Source organism: Eulemur rufifrons, chromosome 11 (assembly GCF_041146395.1).
Source record: "Eulemur rufifrons isolate Redbay chromosome 11, OSU_ERuf_1, whole genome shotgun sequence".
NCBI lineage: Eukaryota > Metazoa > Chordata > Mammalia > Primates > Lemuridae > Eulemur > Eulemur rufifrons.
The window spans coordinates 5,135,780-5,158,178 of NC_090993.1; the positions used below are offsets into that span (position 1 = coordinate 5,135,780).

General features: G+C 34.8%; 1 protein-coding gene across 3 annotated transcripts in view; it reads left to right on the forward strand.

The window, feature by feature from the left end:
- The window catches only part of AKT3 (AKT serine/threonine kinase 3), a 234,091-nt gene that overhangs the window by 161,176 nt on the left and 50,516 nt on the right, over positions 1-22,399 (forward strand). For all 3 annotated transcript variants that reach the window (XM_069484547.1, XM_069484548.1, XM_069484549.1), the window contains exons 6-8: positions 2,396-2,527; positions 10,756-10,821; positions 12,157-12,225. In XM_069484547.1, the coding sequence (XP_069340648.1) occupies positions 2,396-2,527; positions 10,756-10,821; positions 12,157-12,225 (267 nt within the window). The remainder of the gene's footprint in view (positions 1-2,395; positions 2,528-10,755; positions 10,822-12,156; positions 12,226-22,399) is intronic.

Consider the following 22,399-nt stretch of genomic DNA (forward strand, 5'->3'; position numbering starts at 1 on the left):
GTCACTGGTGGACCATCAACTACTTTATCATTTGGATTTTTCCCTTATTGTTTTTAACACCATTTTAGAAATTTGGAAATAAAATATTTTCCGCGATGATTTGGTCAGTTTCCATTCGGCATTGCATGTTCTCCAGAAAGCAGAGGCAGAGATGCCTCCGTGTACTTCCTGGTTGGTGCTCTCAGCCTCGCTCAAGCCAGTGGGAAAGTGAACAGTCACGGGAATAATGGCTTTTATTTTAATGGCTGCTCGTGAGCCAATGAGGGAAACAGACTTTGCCCTCCCTCAGTGCTCCAGAATAATAAGTACCAATTTATATTTTTGTGGGAATTATACATTATGTTTTTCACTGCTATAGAAAATTGCAAAGCAACTTCTTTAAGTAAAAAGTGATATTTTAAGATGAATCTAAAGATAGAGGTGTTGAAAAGAGATGAACATGCCATTTATCATTTTAGAATATATTTGGTATAATAGGTTGTCAGTTAACCTTCAGGTAGGAAAACACACCTTTTCAAGGTGTTATCTGTGAAATTCAGTATGAGCACAGTCCTTAAGAACTCTTTGGAGTCAGGCTGCCTGTGTTCAAATCTTCCCTTTTTGCACATGTTGAACATGTGAACTTGGTAAAGTTAGCGAGTCACAACTTACATCCTCTCCTTAAGTGAAGTTTCTGTTCTAATAATATTGTGTGCTTGATTTGTGCCAAGGTCTGAAAACCCTTTCTGCCTTCATTGTAGACTTATTCTCTATCTGTGGGTTGAACTGAGTCCCTCTTTTCTTTTAGGACAGTTTGACCTGCCCTGTTCCTCAGTCACTGCAAAGAGAGAAACAGCGTAGCTTTACCCACTCACTCAGAGATAAGAAGGCTCCTTTTGCATGTGTGTGAATTACTTCATTTAAAATGAAATCAAGAACAGTGTAAATCAGATACGGTTAAGACATTGAACCCCAAATAAATTCAGAATGCTTCGATCAGTTTTTCATTTTGGACACTTAGTTTCAGTAAAGAATTCTAAGAGAATGCACTTTAGAATGATGTTGATGTTTAATTATCTTTATGTGGGCAAAGTAGAATATTAGCTAACATTAACAGCTAATATTTATTGAGCATTTGTGTAAGAACTTTACTCATATTCCCTCATTTTGAACCTCACAACTATATGAGTGAAGGACCACTATTATCCCCCTTTCGTAGATACGGGGACTAAAGGATGGAAGGGTTAAGAAACTTTCCCCACAGTTACACACACGGTGGAAGCCAGGACTTGGGCAGTAGGCCTCCAAAGTCTTCACTTTTTAGCACTGTTTTATAATATTAAAATTCTACTTATTTTTCCAAGAGTGCTTTATTATAAAATTAATATCCAAGCGTTGTGTAAGTACAACAGTTTGCCATAATGTTTTGAGAAAGAATATAATTATAGGAGAGAATATCTGCTTAATTTTGTTTCTAGTATAACTTGGTTGTGAGTATAACAGTTGTAGAGATCATAGAGGCTCAAGATACATGAACTAAGGACAAGAAATAAGTTGCATATTTAAGTTGTGCAGTATGCAATTAGAAGGAGATCTTATTATGTTTGAGATCCTAGTATCTTTTTTGAAATAATTTAAAATAATTTTAAGTTGTTGCAGAAATTAGTGCAGAAAACAAACATTTGTACCACTACTTATTCCATAATGGGTCCTAATGGGTTAGTCAAAAGTGGTAAAATATTACCATTACTTGTGTAAGATAAATGACTCTAGAGTTGTATCCTTTATGTATATCACTTATGAAAAGAATTGCAGAAGCTTGAAATATTTTTAATTTAAGACTGTAAACACACACATTCTGAAGCAAGAATATCCTTCTCATAGTTTACAGAATGCATCTTCTTCACTTTTTGCTAAAATGGGCAACAGGGTTAAGAGAATAACTACTGATAGTGGTAGCTAAAGTTAGAGTGGTCTGACCTGCTGTCTCTTGCATGGAGCAGATAAATGGTTACCCCCCTTGGTAGGGCAATGCCATAGTATCTGCTCTGCCAGTTAACTCTCTTGGAGATGGAAGTATATTGGGTGGTGCTGGAAGAGGCAAGGGCCTCACAACCAGGGTAGAGTGAGTGAAAGTGATTTTCCCCCTTTGCCATTTCACTTGACTGATAATTTGACTGGCTGAGGAATTCTAGGTTCAAAATCATTTCCTACAGTATCTGAGAACTGCTTAAATTATTTTCAACATCTGTGATTGCCAATAAGACAGCCAATGCCAGTCTTACTCTTTTTCATGTAAGAGTGCTTAGAAATTTGTAAAATTTGTTTTTTAATGACTATTGCAAACATACATATATGCTAACAAATAAATTACATCTAATACTTCATATCATATGTTTTAATTTGTATTTTTCAGACAATGAATGATTTTGACTATTTGAAACTACTAGGTAAAGGCACTTTTGGGAAAGTTATTTTGGTTCGAGAGAAGGCAAGCGGGAAATATTACGCTATGAAGATTCTGAAGAAAGAAGTCATTATTGCAAAGGTAACTGATGCTAGAGCTGATTACTGAATTTTATGTGCAGTGTGCGTATGTGTATGCATTTACATGCTGAGGTGTAGAAATTTCATTAACCAAGATATGATTGTAGGCTACTGCTACAGTAATTTGTGTATTAATATTTATAATGTTAAAAGTTTTTAAAAGTTTGTAATATCTAAATATTAAAACTATTTTGTCTTGAGGGAATAGAGATATTTATATATGTTTGGCACAATGATTTTACCTTCTGTTTGTAATCTCTATCAGTAGTTATACTAGGATTGCTTTTTAATATTTTCTTCTAGTGTTCTGAATTTCTTATTAAATAAAAGATTGATTAGAATAGTGTAGATGATTTTGTACTCAGAAATTGTAAACTTTATATAACATTGCATGGAAAAGCATCCTAAATAGATTTGCAAATACTGGAATGGTGAAACTAAAAGAAATGATAGTCTTTGAGATTCTTTTAGGAGGCTTTAACTCCCACTCCCATTCCTTTATTCAGCTTAGATGTTTACAAATTATTAACATATTAATGATGCCAGTTCTCACTCAGAGTTCTGAATCGAATCTCAAGTTCCTCAGTAGACCAATTTGATATACTTTACAATTGGTCTATGCTTTATGTTCTACTTAATTCATTAAACAACACATAATATTGTCATTATACTTTATGGACTACTGTAACTTTCAGCTGTTTGCTACCGTAGTTTCATCATCTGAAGTGTTCTGCTCCTCACGCTTTGTCAAAGTGTGTGCCCCTGTCTTTGGACGTTTGTTTCAATCTCAATTCCTTCACAAGTCAGTGTCTCTTACGGGAAGGAACATTAAGTTTGGAGTCCCATCCCACCTAGTAACTTCTAACAGCCAAGTTTTAGGGGAGTGCTGCTTCCGTAGGAGCATTTGGAAATGTTTTGGGGGGTGATACTTGCTTATCACGGTGAGGGGAGGGGCCATTCTGACAGTTACCAGGTAGGAGCCAAACATGCTAAATATCCTGCAGTATATTGGAAAGCCCATCAAAACCTCAGTTTTTTCCATTTGTAAAACTGGTGTAATAAAACCTTTGGACAGGAATATTTTGAAGAATAGGATATATAAAGTATTTAGCATAGTACCTGGCACTTATTATTTATTAAACTGATATTTTCTGGGATGTAGTACAGTACAGTAGGCTCTGCCACTTAGGAAATGATCCCAAATAAATTACCCAACTTTTTATGCTTTTATTTTCTCGTCTGCAAAATGGAGCTTATAATAGTACCCACCTCATAGGATTATTGTCAGGGTTAAATGAATAGATAAATGTAATAATATTTGCCATCATTAAATATAACACATTAAATTACATATTGAATAAAATTACATTAAAATTAAAATAGTATTAAATGGAAATATATTATTGTTATAAATATTTGCTGCTATTATTAGTACCATCCACTATATATCAAGCATCGGTATATATACCAGTTCCATTCTATTTCTCCTTTTATATACTAGCTTCAGTTGGACCCCATTATTTAATTTCTGTTCTTCAGACTTGAGAATATTTTATTAGACACTGTTTTTTATCTCACTAATTACTTACACTTTCCTAATTGTATAGTATTTGGTATATTTCACAAATGATGGAATATTCTGATTGAGATGTAGTTCCTTTTGCTTCCCCCCAACGAATCCATTTATTAATTTCTCAAAAGATAATATGTTTGTTGAGAAGGACTTTGACAATGAAAGAGAAAAAATTTAAATTAAAAAAAAAAAAGAAAGTATGCTTGTTTATAGCAAAATGATTAACACCGTGACAGTTTGGAATCTGACAAGACCAGGGGTTTGGATCCCGATGATCAGAGACCTATGGTGTTCATAGGTCTTTTTATTGGTGACATTAACTGATCACTTCTAGTGAATTTTAAATTTCGGTTATTATACTTTTTAGCTCTGGGATTGTTTTGGTTTCTTTTGATGTTTTTATTTATATTTACATTTTGCTCATATATTGTTTTCCTGGCTTTGGCCACATCCTCTTGTAGCTCCTTGACCACCTTTAAGATGTTTTTTTTTTTGATGTCTTTGTCTAGTGAGTCCTCCATCTGTTCTTTCACAGGGACGGTTTCTATTGTTTTTTTTCCCCTCTGAATGGATCTTAATTTCCTGTTTCTTTGGTGTGTCTTACGCTTTTTTTTTTGTGCCCCTCCTGTATTTCCCCTACTCTAGCTAGGAAATTTCTGAACATCAAGGCCAGAAAGATGAGCTTAAAAGCTTTCAGACGGCAAGAACAGATTGCCTCTCCCAATAGAGGAATGACAACCAAACTGTGTGACACTTATTTTTAGCAAAACGTAGAAGGAAATTCAAGAAAGAATCAGGGATGGGATCCATGAAATGATAGAACTAAAACTCAGTGCAATGAAAAGAAATCCCAACTCGACAGATGAGTATAAATAGACAGTTCCCATCAGATTATTTGGCTTAAGTTGGCTAATGGTAGAGTAAAGGAGGAAGGAAAAATAATTTAGAAACTTCAAGAAAACAAATATTTATCCAGGAAAGACATAGTCCGTACATGAAGCAAAGTGAAATGGAGTGATCATGAGCAAGGAATGGAATACAGGCAACCTCGTTGCACGTTGCAGATACTGCATTTTTATAAATTGACAGCCTGTAGCAACACTGCATAAGGCAAACCCATCAGTGCCATTTTCAAACAGCATGTGGTCACTTTTGTCTCTTGTGTCACATTTTGGTGATTCTTGCAATATTTCAAACTTTTTCATCATATCTTTTATGTTGATCTGTGATCAGTCATCTTCGTTGTTACTATTGTATAGTAGTTGTTCTGGGGCACCACAAATGGCACCTGTGTGAGATAAATACCGTGTGTGTTTTGACTGCGTCACCAACCATCCGTACCCCTCTTTCCCCTCCTCTCAGGCTTCCCTATTTACTGAAACACAATATCGAAAGTAGGCCAATTAATAATCTTACAATTTGTCCTCTAAGTGTTCACATAAAAGGAAGAGTTGCGTGTGTCTCACTTCAAATCAAGAGCTAGAAATGATTAAGCTTACTGAGGAAGGCATGTCCGAAGCTGAGACAGGCTAAAAGCTATGCCTCTTGTACCAAACATTAGGCAGGTTATGAATGCAAAGGAGAATTTCTTGGAGGAAATGAAAAGTGCTACTCCAGTGAACGCACGAATGGTAAGAAAGCGAAACAGCCTTATTGCTGATACGGAGAAGGTTTGAGTGGTCCGGATAGAAGATCGAACCAGCCACAGCATTCCCTTTTACCAGAGCCTGATTAAGAGCGAGGCTCTAACTCTCTTCAATTCTATAAAAGCAGAGAGATTTGCAGATGCAGAAGAATAATTGGAAACTAGCAGAGGTTGGTTCATGAGGTTTAAGGAAAGAACCTGTCTCCATAGCAAAGTAATACAAGGTGAAGCACGTGCTGCTTTAGAAGCTGCTGCAACTTATCCCGAAGATCTAAGATAATTGATGAAAGTAGCTACATTAAACAGATTTTTCCATGTAAATGAAGCAGCCTTATATCAGAAGAAGATGCCATCTAGGACTTTTCATAGCTAGACAGGAGGAGTCAATGCCTGGCTTCAAAGGATAGGCCAACTCTCTTGTTGGAAGCCAATGCTCATTTACCATTCTGAAAATCTAGGGCTGTTAAGGCTGATGCTAAATCGACTTTGTGTTCTAGAAATGGAAGAATAGAGCCTGGATGACAGCACATCTGTTTACAGCATGGTTGACTGACTATTTTAAGGCCACTATGGAGACCTACTGCTCAGAAAAATAATTCCTTTAAAAATAATACTGCTCACTGGCAATGCATCTGGTCACCCAAGAGCTCTGATGGAGATATCCCAAGAGATTCATTCATTCTGCAGTCCTGTAGATCAAGGAGTAGTTTTGACTTTCAAGTCTTACTATTTAAGAAATACATGTGGTGAGCCTATGGCTGCCATAGGTAGTGATTCCTTTAATGGATCTGGGCAAAGTCGATCGAAAACCTTCTGAAAATGATTCACCATTCTAGATGCCATTAAGAACATTCGTGATTCATGGGAGGCAGTCAGAATATCCACATGAACAGGAGTTTGGCGGAAGCTGATTCCAACCCTTTCGGATGACTTTGAGGGGCTCAAACCTTCAGTGGAGGAGGTAACTACAGATGCCGTAGACATAACAAGTGAACTAAAATTAGAAGCGGAGCGCGAGGATGAGACTGAGTTGCAGCAGCCACATGATAAAACATTAATGGATGAGGAGTTAATTCTTAAGGATGACCAAAAAAAAAAAAAAAGGTTTCTTGAGATGAAATCTGCTGATGGAGAATGTGTGAACCTTACTGAAATGACAAAGGATGTAGAATATTAAATGAACATAGTTGATAAAGCAGCAGCCGGGATTGAGAGGACTGACTCCAATTTTGAAGGAGGTTCTGTGGGTAAAGTGCTGTCAAACAACATTGCATGCTGGATGGATGAAGGAAATGCTTTCGACAGTGTCTCGATTTCAACTGGCTTCTGGTAGAGTCTGTCACTATGGACTTTTGGTCAAGATGGAGAAAACAAAGTGAAGAGTCACAGTACCTAAGTTAAGTACATGCTAAGTTGTTTGAAGATGGGAGGCCGTCTCGTGACCTGGAAATGACCCTTCATGTTGAAGTTAGATGTGAAATCAGTACTGACCTTTTCACCTGCATCTTGAGGAATTTAACATCTGGGAACCTCAGATTCCTTATGTTAAATGGGATAATAAAACTTGCCAAGTTGGTTCAGGAATTAAAGAGAATCCACCCTCAGTGTGCCTCTCTGAGGTGTGGAGATGTTCTTTTTCTCCTCTTCTTTGCCATCTCCTCTGCCTCATCCCCCTCAAATAACCTCATTACCGCAGTGTAGTGAGTGGTGCACACGAAAGGATAATTCGATCGTGTGTAGAAGAGGGCGAGCGATAATTGGAGAGGACTGGGAAAAGAAGTATGAGGAGGAGGACTGTTGTTCTGCCTCATGTGGGACCTCAAGAAATAAAATCCCACTTTCCCTAAAGCTTCCTTCTGTGAAAGAAATAAGATTTTAAAAACTCTCTCATATTTCACCGTGGGTGAATATATGTGACTCTGTATTTCAAAAGCTTTCTCATGAAAGAAATTATTATACTTACATGGTATACCCAAGCATTTCTAGAACTCTTCATTTGTAATTATGATCGACGAATGCAGTTTTAAAAAGCATCACATTGTTTTAGCCACTAAGTTTTATCACTGTTATTTTTAACTTTTTGTTTTGACATGTTGCTTTTAACTGTAATTAAAAATTATTGGCATCTGTGTTTACTTTTGAGCTTGTGCATACCTTATCTTCAAAGCAGAAACTAATTAGTATGTGAAATACAGTACTATCAAATATGCATTAATGGGAAAAAATTGTGTCTGATCAGATGTAAAATGTGGTAGCAAATATATTTCAGTATCTGAAAGATAAGTAGTGGTATTTCAGTTTCATTCTTAAAGAAATATTGTTTTAGCTTTTGTCTCCATCCATCTTTACTAGGTTCCTTTGATGTGTTCAGATTACAGATTTTTTTTTTTTTTTGTAAAAACCAGTCTTCTCTTATGAAACTTACTAAGTGATTTAGAAAAATAACCATTATATGCGATGGGCTTGTTTTAACAAAATAAAATGAAATACCCCCAGAAATATTATTCAAAGCACTAAAATATCTTTTCTGGCCCCAATTGATTTTCATACTTTAGTCTGTTCCTGATTTCCTGACCCAGATCACTTAACATGCTAAACCATAACAAATGTTCTCTCTTCTGTGATTATCTTCCTGGATGCCTAGAAAGAAATATTTCATCTGGTTCACCTTCACACTGGAGGCATAGAACTTTCATGTTATTACTGTTAATTTTATAGCCCAAAACTATCCCTCTTTTTCCTGTTCCTGCTGCCACCATTGTAGTCAAAGCCATGCTCATTTTTCTTCTGGATACTGTAGTAGTCTCCTGATTTTTGCTGTTCTTTTCAGAAGAACATGAGTAGACTTTTAAAACATAAATCAAATTATGATACTTCCTTCTCCCTCTCCATCCCGTTACCAAACTTGCACTCTTCCGGTAGCATTGGTTTTCCTTTATAATCTCATTTCCAAAGTCCATAACCTCCATTTTTTCCTTAATACCACTTCTCAGAATTATTAATAGTATAATAATCATTTATGTTGGATATTGTCTACTCACCTGTAAATTCCATGATCAAAGGGATCTTATCTTTTTTATTAAACCACGCTATACCTGTGCCGTTCTTAGTTTAGTAAGTGCACATCAGTGATTTTATTTTGTTTGGTTCTGAATATCACAAGATAGCTCCCTTTTTAATGCTTAATAATGTATTTCTGTTCATCACGTGATGCACATTAACTGCGATGTCCCCTTCTTTGCTTTGTGTTTTTCTGTTAACACTGATCATCATCTGACTAGAACAAAAGCTCCATGAGAGCAGCGACGTTTGTCTGCTTCGTTTAGTGCCTTGTCTCTGATGTGTAGAACAATAGCCAAAATGTATTTGTTGCACATCTGTTGAAGGAATGAATGGATGAATGGATGATTGAATGATTGAACTCCCACATACCTGACGACATGGAATTCATTCCTGTGATAAACAGTTCAGTTCAACAGACATTTATTAAGTATCTGCTCTATGCTAACCATTATGCTAGGCACTGTGGGTATAGAAATCACTTCTGGTATCATTTCTGCTTCTGATTTAATTTGTATTAAAATGTTTGCTATTACTCTAATTAATTTAGGAATTAGAGTATATGACAGTGGCTGTCAAGTTGTTTGAGCACTTAAAACTGGCTCCTATAAAACAAGACTGTAGTGGTCTCATGGTTATGCTTTGCTTCACTGTTCTACACACTGTGTTGTTAATTACACTTTACTTTCTGTTCAGACATAATTAATTGGCCTGACCCTCTTGGAACAGTTTTGGGAACTTCACTTCCTTGGTTAATTTATTTCTCATTTATTTTCTAGGTCTAACTAAAGGTCAAATGATTTTATAAAGATAACAAATACATTGCAGTGTCCTGATGTTTTGGTCTTCGTGTCTGTCTTATAATCTAATTTTGATTTGCTGACAGTGTTAGGAAACAGATCCAGCAAGCGCTTTGTTTAGAATCTTGCTGGAAGCAAAGAACAGAGATGCTATGTTAGTTTTAGCAGCTTCCTTTCCTTTCTTTAAGATGGTGTTACTTCTGAAATATGAAACATTTTTTCCACGTCTTTGTATGTTGAAGAAAATATTTCCTAGTTTGCTTTTGATGTCAAGATTTATGTACAAAACTGGGGAAATACATTCTTAGTTTATTTTGGGTTTGAAATACAGCCACATTTTATAATTGTCACCAAGAGTATGAGAGTCACGACCTTTTTATAAAGAAGCACATTAAACCTGTAGTCCTAGCTGCTCGGGAGGCTGAGGCAGGAGGATCGCTTGAGCCCAGGAGTTCGAGGCCAGCCTTGATAACAGAGAAATATATAAAGAACAGAGAAATATATAAAGAAATGATTTTTTTTTAAAAATTAAAGAAGCACATTAAAAAGCCACAAGCAAAAGATAACTTTTTATACTCTGTTCCTTTCTATTTTTAAAATGTATAATTGAGAAATAAATATTATATGTGTATTCTTTTCTTCTCTTTAATACCTGATTTTTTAAAGTAGGAGACTTACAGATTCTGTGGTCTTTATTGTGAATTATATTCTTTATATCCCACTGAGTAAAATTTATTACAAACATGGAAACACTAATTACTCAAGCTGAAATATTAGCTGATAAGACATTCCCTTTTAGGGGGAAATCTTAGTATTTCATTTTCTGTGTCCCTGATAATTTTTGGTTGATTTTTGTGTATCATTATTGATATGCTTTGATTAAGTATGAGTGAGTTTATGAGAGTTCATACCTTACAGCTATCTGAATTAAATCATTATTTTGATTTTTGTTTTGTTTTGTTTTGTTTTGGGGGGGAGGGGAAGCTGAACAATAAAGGAAGCATGCTACTATGTTAGTAAATCCTTTTCTACCTCTGGGTTTCACCTCTTCTGATTTTAGAGAAATAGTGAAATTTTTGTATTATATTTTGTAAATTTTGTATAATTAGTGCTCAGAACATATGTTAAAGGGTTGCTTTTTTCTTTTGTAGGATGAAGTGGCGCACACACTAACTGAAAGCAGAGTGTTAAAGAACACCAGACATCCCTTTTTGACAGTAAGTGACTAGGGGACGGATGTTATAACATTTTAAATTTAAGGGAATTCTGTCATATGAAAAATTACATTTTCAATAACATTCATTTAGATACTATTTAAAATAGCCATTTTCTTTGTGGAAAGACCCTAAGTCAAATTTCTTTGAAATTATTGGAATGTATGGATTTTTACAATATGTGTGAATTTATAATCACTCCCATTATACATCTGTTACCTTTTTGAGACTTTTTTCTTTTTTGCTCCCATGAATCTCATTGCCATTAAAAAAAATAAAAATAAATCATAGAACTAATAGATTACCTGTGGCATTTCAAGGAAATCATGGAGAAAATGGTAGATTTTTTAAAGTTTCTTAATATTAAATGTAAAGATGTTATCTTTCTTTTGTTTATTGGCTTCTGATAAATACTAATGATCAGGCAGTGTTTTTTCAAATACGAAAGAAAGAAATCTTTATTGTATATATTTTATGAGGCTCACTATAGAAATGAGACTTCTTTGAGGGACACAGCACTACAAGAAATACAGGAATACTGGATTTATAATATATAATACAAAACTATGATTTATATGTATATAACTTTTTTTTTTGAAACAAATTGATTTTTTTTAGTCCTGTTCTTAGATTCCTTGTAATAAAGGGATAATTTGTAAAGTTTCTGTATGTTTCTGGATATTAAAAATAATAGCTACACTTTCAAAAGTGGAACCCTTTAAATTGTTAAGATTGTCTAAAGTAGACATTTTTAGAGTTATCACTACATATAATACAAAAGTAACTTTGTTACTTTTTTGTGCTTATTGTCAAGTAGTAAGATAGCATTTTCATATCTTTTTATAACCTATAAAATTACATGGACCAACTCTGTTGGGTTGGGTCATGTTATGCACCCAGTATGCAAAAAGTGATATTGAAATTATACTAGAAATACGAATATAATAACTGTAACTGTACTCTTAAGGAACTTCAACTAGAATAATTTGTAGGCCATACTTTGAGGTTGCATGGATTAGAACTTTGAGGACCAGTGCAGTTTCAAATAGATGGAACAATAGATTGAGAGTACTCACCAGAATCACTAAGTTTACTTTTATTTGAAATTTTCATTTTCATTTTTCTCATCGTAATACCTATTGCTGAGCTAAATAAAATTTGTTTTATGTTTCTCATAAACTCTAGAGCATTCTTGAGTAAAGAAAACAGACTCTTAAGGAACAATAACAATTCATTTTATCAATCATGCTTACTATTTCTAAATGTTCTATTTTTGGTACCATTATAGCAATGAGAATGTAGGGTTATAATATAACATTTTTTCTTTTTCATTTCAAGTCCTTGAAATATTCCTTCCAGACAAAAGACCGTTTGTGTTTTGTGATGGAATATGTTAATGGCGGAGAGGTGAGTCAAGCCAAACCCTGCATTTGCATGGTAGTGTTTGCATTGTTTTAAAGACATTCCTTAAAAATACAAGTTATAATACAGCAGTTCTCCGTTTCCTGATAGGTATTTGTATAGCTCTTTCAGCTCTTGAATAGATGGGAACTGAATAATTTCTAATGAGATGTAATGATTGTTTTTATATAACTCCTTTTATATATTGGACAGCATAATTCATGCTCTCCTTTTTCTATATGTTTAAATGTAAAAGTTTTACCCCAAGTATGTTTTTGAAGTCATGTTGTTAAATTTCGAAAACCACACATATAAGATTTATTATGTTTTACAAAGTCCTTCCTCCGGTAGGCTTTCTGTGAAATTTGTGAAAAGTTATTTTACTGATTTTAAATTCAAGTGAACAGTAGTCCATAGGTACATTGTGGCTGAGTTTTCTCTTCTCTTACATAGAGTAACATGACTGTAGTTTTATAGTTTTGAAATTTAATCAAGAAAAGAAAAATAGAAATTATAATTCAGTAAATAGTTCATTTTGGAAAAACTGATAATGTAAATTCAGGAGAATGTACCTTTGTATTTATAAAATAAAATACATGTTTAGTAAGTCTTTGTGCAAAGCACTGTGATAGATATTGTAGGGCATACAAATCAGGATTAAACATAGATCTTACCCTCAAAGAGTTTATTGTCTAGTTGGGAAAATAAGATACAAAAATTATACTAAACGTAAAGTGATAATTATCACTTGTATCAGAAGTAAGTTGAAGAGCTGTGGGACTTCAGAGGGGAGAGAGGAGATTTCTGCATGGTGGAATGAAGAAAAGCTTCCTAGAAGGCTCTAGCTGGCATCTGCACTTTTATTCTACACTGAGAGAATTTATAAGATTAATTGATGATTGTTGAAAAAAGTAGACACACAAAAGCAGATTTTCAGATTAACCAGATGGTTTTCTTTAGCATTAATACTCCTACATTATTTCTCTTGTTTGGCATGTCATCTTTTTTTTTTTTTCCCCCCAGAATTTTTGTTTTGGAATTGGGCTTAAAGATAAGGACTAAATTTAATGTTTTGAAGCAGGTGGATTGATTGTATATGTGATATATATAATTTTAAAATGCTTAGGTAATTGCAACATTGCTATATCTATGGAGGAAGCAAAAATGAAAATTATTTATTTATATTTAGCAATTTTAATAAAAAATGGAGTTTTTACATAGTTACTATCCTGATGTTTTATTCTTTTAGATTAGCAAATGTACTTTAAAATAGTGCTTTAGTTCTTGAAACATAATAGGGCTATTTCACTTTTTGATTTATCATTGCTGGGGAGGAAATCTATGATCACTATGTATATCCTTATGGTGACTTAATTTTGGTTTTGCTTTAGGTTCACGTTGCCATTTAGTCTACCCAGGGATGCTTCCTAGAAATGCAGGGAACTTAATGGCTGTAGAAAATAGTACTAAACATAGTAGTTATATTTTTGAAATAAGGTTGAAATGGTGGGAGAGAATTAAAATAAAGGAAGCTATAAACACACACAAACAATCCACACTAGCAGAACCACACATACAGCATAACTTACCACTGGGTAGTGTCTGTGTGATATATAAGAGACGTGAGCACACGAATGCTGGCTGGTTGTAAGCGAGCTCTGGTAGACTGGTAGTGCTCACCCAAACTGAAGCACAGTCAAATCTTTATATCCAGTTTTTGCCCTGAGATAGGCTTCTTTAGGGGGCCCATTGAAGTGACTAGTTTTTACTCAATTCACTTATTGTCCATTGATTTTTAATTAGCAATAGCATCCTTTTAGTCTGTACTCTGGGATGTTTATCATGAAATATAAATATAACAGTTGAGATAGGAGTTAGCATGCTCTTGGCCGTGCTTGCTGTGTGTTTGCCAATATGACATTCACGTGCCGCATAACATTTCTGTCAGTGACAAATAGCACATACGACAGTGGTCCTGTAAGACAGTAACATGCTATACAGGTTTGCGGCCTAGGAGCAGTAGGGTATACCATGTAGCCTGGGTGTGTAGCCGGCTGTACCATCTAGGTTTGTGTAAATACACTCTATGATGTTTGCACAGTGACGAAATCACCTAATGACACGTTTCTCAGAACGTGTCTTCGTCATTAAGCAACACATGACTGTATTTAAAGTGTTAAAAAAAATCTCGATGGAGGTGGATTGGAAGAGAAATACTGGTTGTGAAAAACCAGCACTGCCTTCTTAGGGGTATATCGGTGCAATGGATTCGCATCATAATTGCATATAATTTATATAAATTCAAAGAAATGGTCTCAGCAGGATATAGCTGAGATAGATCCATTAATTAATTGATTTAAATAATTCTGCCATTCTTCTCAATGAGTGTATTCACAGAATGACCTCAAGATGAGAGCAATGATACAGTATAGTACCATTATTGGTGTGATAATACTGGTGCTGGGGGACACACAGTGAGCACTTGAATTAATCTCGAAGGAAGAGAGGAAAGGAAAGCAGAAGATGGCAGGGTAGGAAACTCTTAAAGTGATTGCTAAGCTAAGACTTAAGGATAACTGTAACTTAAGGATGCATTACATCAGTAAGGATTGGAAGGCGGGCAATTCCTACACAAATACAATAGAACATGGAGAATGTGCTGGAGTATGCAAGTCCCACCCCCAATATAGCACAGTGTGGATAACGTCTGAAGCTCTGCAGAAGGACAGAAGAGTCTCAACAGGTAGTCAGGGCACGTTAGGGCACAGCTTCGTTCCCAAGTCATGTAGATTTTGTTCTGAAGGCAGTGGAGCATCATGGAAGAATTTCCATGAAGAAATGTTAGAAAGAATGCTTTGCAGCGACACAGAGCTTGAATTAGAGAGGACAGAAGTGAGAGCAAGGAAAATACTTGGGAGGCTGCGATAGTCGGGAGGTTTTCAGTCATTCAGCTATAAAAATGATGAGGTCGTTAATTGAGGTAGTTCGAGTGAGAAGGAATTAAATTCTAGTGATACTTAGATTCTAAAATCCCTGGGATCTAATGACTTAAATGTACAGAGAAATATCGTTTAATTTTTTGATTCGCTGCTTAGGGAGTTGTGGACACTGGGCTATTCATGAAAATAGGAAACACAGGAAGAAGTTGCTCTTGAGGGTCATCCTTTTTGTGAGGTGCCCAGTGGGGGTGTCAGGGAGGTGGGAGAGGTAGGTCAGAGATACAGATCGGTGTCACCAGAACTGCTGAAACCAAAGACATGAAGAAAGGCTCAGTGTGAGAAAAGTATGTGGAACTGGAACATCAGTGGCCAAGAGTGGCGCCTGGAGATGTGACAGTAAGACATGTTGGTGATAAGAGAAGCCTGAGGAAGGTCCTAGGCAGCAGGAGCCAGACGAGAGAAGGCTTAGATGTTAAGGAGAGATTAAGTATAAGAGAGGATAGCAAATCCTGTAAGATAACAACTGAGAAAGGCCCATTGGCTCTGACATCCAGTAGTTCCTAAGCAGAGTTCCACACATCTTCCCTTTTTGGGGTTGGTGCAAGGTGTGCACCTTGGTTGTAATACACAACATGCAAGAGTTGGTTTGGAGCCCAGTAGAGCAGGATTATGAGAGTGAGTTCAGTGCAACTTTGGTGGACAGGAAATTAGCATTAGTAGCACTGATTGTAAAATCTGTCTAATAATGTGATCAATAACACTGCTGCTAATATATCCAAGCCACTCTCTTTGTATACCTTAGGTGTTAGTAAATTTACATGAGAAGCGGAAAAATATCCTGGGGAAAAAAGTAAACTGAAAATTGATGAAGGTGTTGTTGTCTAGTTTGGTTACAGAGTCCTGGGACTCTTACCCAGAATCTTACTCGTAGCTTTATTTCATTCAGGCCTGTAACTTGGACCTCTGAAATTTCTCACAAGGCTGAAATTTCCTGGAAGTTAGAGATTCATTAGGGGAATAAAGGAAAATCATCATGTAAAAATGCTACTGATCTGATAAATTCTTCACATTCTTCTGTCTTCTTTATGTAGGTACTGATAACAGTTTCGGTTATTTATTATTTTTGTCCAAAGTTCATTAGACATTCTATATTCATTTCTTTTATAAAATTTATTTTTTGTGTATCACTTTTAGTTTCATGCCATTCTTGAGATCCTATCATACTTACTCAGATTTCTTAGTATTTGTCTGGCATTTTGGAACCAAAATCATCTCATTTTAAATTCATAAAAGACAAAAGTACCACCAGTCAGCATTCTGGTTCTCCTTACTAATTTATGGAGGTGTGATTTGGGTAATTTTTAAATTAAAAGTATTTCATATTCATAATGATTTTTTTAATTGAATAAAGTTTAAATAACTTTATTGTCAGGAGTCTGACAAGCTAATTTCTTTGCTATTTTATTTATTAATATACAGGTTATATCAGAATTCTATTGATTTCACCCAAAGCTTTTTCAAAGATTCCCGAGCCAGTAAAAATACATTTCATTATTCACATTAGCATCTAAAGTTCAGGCAAAATAAAGTTGAGAGTATTTTTTCTTTCTTTTTTCTTTTTTATGCAGGAGTGTGGGGTGGGAGGTAAGAGTATTTTAGTATATAATTATTTAGTATATAATTTTATAGTGTTTCCAGGCCAGTTTCCTAAAGTGAATCATTAAACGAATATCTCACTGCATCTAAAGTAATCATCAGAGACTTGACTAGCGTCAACATCTACAATGCTTACTTGCTTATGAATCTGAAATCTCGGGAGAGGCGACTGGAGCCGCAGGGGTTGACCAGGCATCTCTCTGTTTCTGTGATTCCTCTCCGTGTGCTCATGGCGCAGCATGGTAATTCCAGGGCAGTCAGACTTCATACACCGAGGCCGGCTTACCCCAGAGTGAGCTTTTCAAGAGGGTAAAAACAGAGGAAGTAACATACATGTAATTCAAGACCCTAAGGAAGAAAAACAGGACAATGACACAAGATAATATTCAAATATTAAAAACTACAATAGGAAAACACAGGATATAGTCTTTTGTGTTCTGCATGTTTCAATTAGCATAATACTTTTTCATTTCATTCATATTATTGCATGTATCAGTAGCTTGTTTCTGTGGCTTTACTCCATGGTATGGATGTACCATAATATGTTTTATACGGTCACCACTTGATAGACATTTGGGTTCTTTGCAACTTGGGCCTATTAGGAAAAAAGCTCTAGTGAATGTTTCAGTACAGATCTTTGTGTGAACATATATTCTTTAATTATCTTGGGTAGATACCTGGAAATGCAATTTGTGTCATTGGTATGTTCAACTTCGTAAGAAACTACCAAACTGTTTTCTAAATTGACTTCCATTTTTGCATTCCCAGGAATGCAAAATCATCACTGCACTTGGCATGGTGATACTTTTAAATTTTGCCCATTCTAGTGGTTACATAATAGTACCGTATAGCTTTAATTTGAATTTCTCAAATAACTAGCGATACTGGACATCTTTTCTTGTTCTAATTTTCCATTTGTATATCTTCTTTTTTTAAAGTATCTGTTAAAATCTTTTGTCTGCTTTTCAAATTAGTTTCCTTCTTAATGGTGAGTTATCAGACTTCTTTATATATTTTATATAAGTGCTTAATCATATATATGTTTTGTAAGTTTTTTTTCCCATTTTATAGTTTGCCTTTTCGTTTCGTAAGCGGGATTTTTTTTCCTGTATATATTTCTGTTTTAATCTATTATAATAAGCATTATTATGCATAATTTACATTCAATAAAATTGATCAATTTTGAGTGTACAATTCAGTGAGTTTTGACAGCTGTATAAACTAGTTACCATTGCCACAGTCATGGTATAGAATGTTTCTATCACAAGTCTCTCCTGCCCCTTGACAGTCTGTTCCCTCCTGTCACTCCCACCCTGGAAACCACTGATAGGCTTTCTAACCAGTATCTTCTGAAGGGCAGACTTTTAAATTAGGTGAACTATTAATATAATTTATCAATTTTTCTTTTATGATTTATAAATTTTGTGTTTAATTTAAAAACATCTTTTCCTAACTCGCTTATTAAGATTTTCTCCTTAGCTTTTTTCTAGAAGTGTTAGTAGTTTTAACTCTTACATTTATGTCTGTGACCCATTTCAAGTTAATTTTCATATATAGGGGCTATATAAGGGTCAAAGGTCAAAGTTTTTTTTTTTGTTTGTTTGTTTTTGCAAAAGCCCCATTAAAAAACGTGGGCAAAGGACATGAACAGAAACTTTTCAAAAGAAGACAGACTAATGGCTAATAAACATGAAAAAATGCTCAACATTTCTAATCATCAGGGAAATGCAAATCAAAACTACAATGAGATATCACTTAACTCCAGTGAGAATGGCTTTTATCAAAAAGTCCCCAAACAATAAATGTTGGCGTGGATGTGGAGAGATAGGAACACTCATACACTGCTGGTGGGACTGCAAACTAGTACAACCTCTATGGAAAGCAATATGGACATACCTCAAAGAGCTACAAGTAGACCTACCATTTGATCCAGCAATCCCATTACTGGGCATCTACCCAAGGAAAAAAAAGACATTTTATAAAAAAGACATCTGCACTGGAATGCTTATGGCAGCACAATTCACAATTGCAAAGATGTGGAAACAACCCAAGTGCCCATCAATACATGAGTGGATTAGCAAAATGTGGTATATGTATACCATGGAGTTCTACTCAGCCACAGAAAAACAGTGGTGATCTAGCACCTCTTGTATTATCCTGGATAGAGCTGGAGCCCATTCTCCTAAATGAAGTATCCCAAGAATGAAAAAACAAACACCACATGTACTCACCATCAAATTGGTATTAACTGATCAGCGCTTATGTCCACATGTAGTAACATTTATCGGGCATTGGGCAGGTGGGAGGGGGAGGAGAGGCGGGTGTATTCACACCTAATGGGTGCCGTGCGCACCTTCTGGGGATGGATGTGCTTAAAGGGTGGGTCAAAGGCAATATGTGTAACCTAAACATTTATAATTTGTACCCTATAATATACTGAAATAAAAGCAAATGGATATTTAATTGTTCCAGCATATTTGTTGAAAAACTGTTCTTCCATTGAATTACCCTGCTACCTTGTCAGAAATCAACTATATATGTGTAGGTTGATTTTTGGATTCTATTTTGTTACATTGATCTATAAATGTAGCTGTCCATCCTTACAGTTGTACCACACTGCCTTCAGTTTATTACACTTTTGCTTTAGAGTATTAAAATCAGATATCTTTTGTTTCTTTTGCATTTCCATATAAATTATAGAATAAGACTGTTGATTTTTCTACATAAAGTCCTACTGGATTTTCATTGTGATTGTGTTAAATCTATTGATCACTTTGGGAAGAATTGATACGTTAGCAGTGTTCTCTTCTGATCCATGAGCATGGTATATCTTTTCCCATTATTTAGGACTTTAGATTCTTTCAACAATATTATGTAGTTTTTATTGTACAATCTTGAACATTTTTGTTACATTTATTCTTGAAAATTTGTAATTATTTTTCATAATTGTTTCTCATAAATGGTTTATCATTGTTAAAAATTTCAATTTCTAATGGTTTCTTGCTAATATATAGAGATACAATCGATGTTTACTTACTAGCCATGCATCAGGCATCCTTGCTAAACTCATTGGTTTGAGTAGTCTTTGATAAATATGGTGGGTTTCTCTGTGTAGATGGTCATGTCATGTAAGAACAAAGATGGTTTTACTCCCTCTTTTGTAATTTGTATGCATTTTCTTGCCTTACTAAACTGTCTAGGACCTTTAGAACAATGCTAAAAGGCAGGTAAAAGCAGATATCCTTGCTTTATACCAGATTTTAGGGCAAAAGTATTCACACTTTCACTACTAACTATTAATATGTTGTTAGCTGTAGGTTTTTCAAAGATGCCCTTTATCAAGTGGAAGAAGTTCTGTTGTATTCCTAGCTTGCTGAGTTTTTTTAAAAATAAAATCACAATGGTTATTTTCTTTAAAACAACTTTTTTATATGTACCACATAATTAAATATTTTTATTAGGTGGTATTTTAATCCCAGAAAATGTACTTAATTTTCTTGCCTTGCATTACTTTAAAAATTGCTAGCTTACAGGCTAGTTTTTCTAGTATCAAGCACCTAGTTGGTGATCTAGAATTCTGGTTACATTTTCAGACTTGTTAAAAGAGAGAAGTAGAGAAATAGGGCTTGAGGCATTTAGCCTATAATGTATAGCTAACACACTTACCACCAAACAGCTGTTTCAGTGCAACCTTTATTTTAGATGCTTTTCAGTTCTCTTTTAGCATCTTAGGGATTTAATTTATATTTTAAGGAAATTGTATTTTGAACCATGTCATTAAGATATGGCATTTTCATATTTGCATCTCATGTCTATCTCACTCATTCTGAAACAACCTTTAAAAACTAAATGTAATTAGCTTTGCATTAACTTTTCTGTGTCAAATGCACACTGAGTGAAAATTGTGAAAAAGATAAGCATTATCTGGAAGATGATTAATAAGAATTACTGATACATGTAAGAATAAATACCTTAACTCTATAAGAGTAGATTAATGCATATTTTATAGTATAACTCATACTATTTCAGTTGCATGGCATGGTATTTTTGATTAGTTTCCCTGTAGGTGAGCTAGAGCCATTCTTTTTCTCTTGGATCTTTTTGTATACCCATGGGGTGTGTTAATCAGCATTATTGCGCAGACTGCCATGTCTTCTTGCTTAATTAATTCGTTGTCTTTAGGTTATTCAGATTCCAAGCTCCATCGATATTATGATAATGAATCTAATCATTGAAATTAATGAGACCCATATTAAACATATTTTATTATTCTCCAGATAGCCAATCTTTTACAATTACAAAAGAATGACTAAAATTTTATAAGCATTATTTGTAGGAAAAAAAGATAATTGAGTTTAAAACATTAGGTTGCGGTGATAATTCTCAGGACATTTTGTTGTAAAACTAAACTCTTTCACACTCCTTATCTATAGAATAAAATTCATGTCATGGCAGTCACAGTCCTAAAGAATCTGGCCTCATCTTTTTCTTTTCTTTTTGCTTAAATTCTGTCATTGCTCTGAATGTGTATTCTTTTTCAACTGCCCTTTCTCTTCACTACTAATGCTTTCTACAGATGCTAATTACCTACAGTATACACATACTATGCTAGGCTGTGTTAGAATTACAGAGATGGATAAAACTCGGGTACCTATTTTTTTGTAGTTTTCCCTTACACTTTTCATTTGTGGAAAATCTCATTCTTTCAAACTTAGGTGAGATGTTACCTTATCTGTGAAGTCTCCCCAGATCATCCCAGTGCAGATTAATTGCTCTTTATCTTCAAAAATATTTTTAATGTCTTATTTATAAAGTTTATCACAGCCCTCTTTTTTTTTTTTTTTTTTTTTGTCAATATATGTGTCCCCTTCATTGGGTTAGAACTGCTTAGTGGCAGAGATTCCTTTTTTAAAAACTACTTTATTGAGGTATGACGGATACGCAAAATGCTGTACATTTTTAATAGGTACAACTTGATGAGTTTGGAGATGAGCGTACACTCATGAGAACATCACCCCAATCAGTGCTGTAAACATAAGAGAGTATGTCTTAATCATCATTGTATGCCCTCTTTTTCTTTCCCCAGTTCCCAACACAGTGACTTTAAAATAATTGATGCTCACTAAATGAATACTGAATTAGGAAGTTGGTTCAGAGCCAACTGGGAACTGAGGAGGACTAACTAGAGAGTTAGGAAGAAAATTAGGAGAGAGTTGTGTACCAAAGTCAAGGAACACCTTTCAGGAAAGAGAGGGCAGTAGGTGATGTCTTAAGCTCCAGAACAGGAAGAAGAGGCACAGACTTTAAATAGATTGCTGGATCTGTCAGTTAAGAGGTTGTTGGTTAACGAGAATAAGTTCTATGAAGTAGTAAGGGTACACACACATCAGATAGCAGCAGATTGAGAAATAAATAGAATTCTTCCCCTTAAATATAATTTTTAGCTCATATTTTTATAGAAATTGGCTGGCAGGCAAGTTGAAGATATATATGGTCTAAATAAAGATCTAGAATCCTGCATATATTATATTGATTTAGGGAGGATCCATATCTCTTGTAAAGTAGATGAGTGAGTGGGAGGCTTG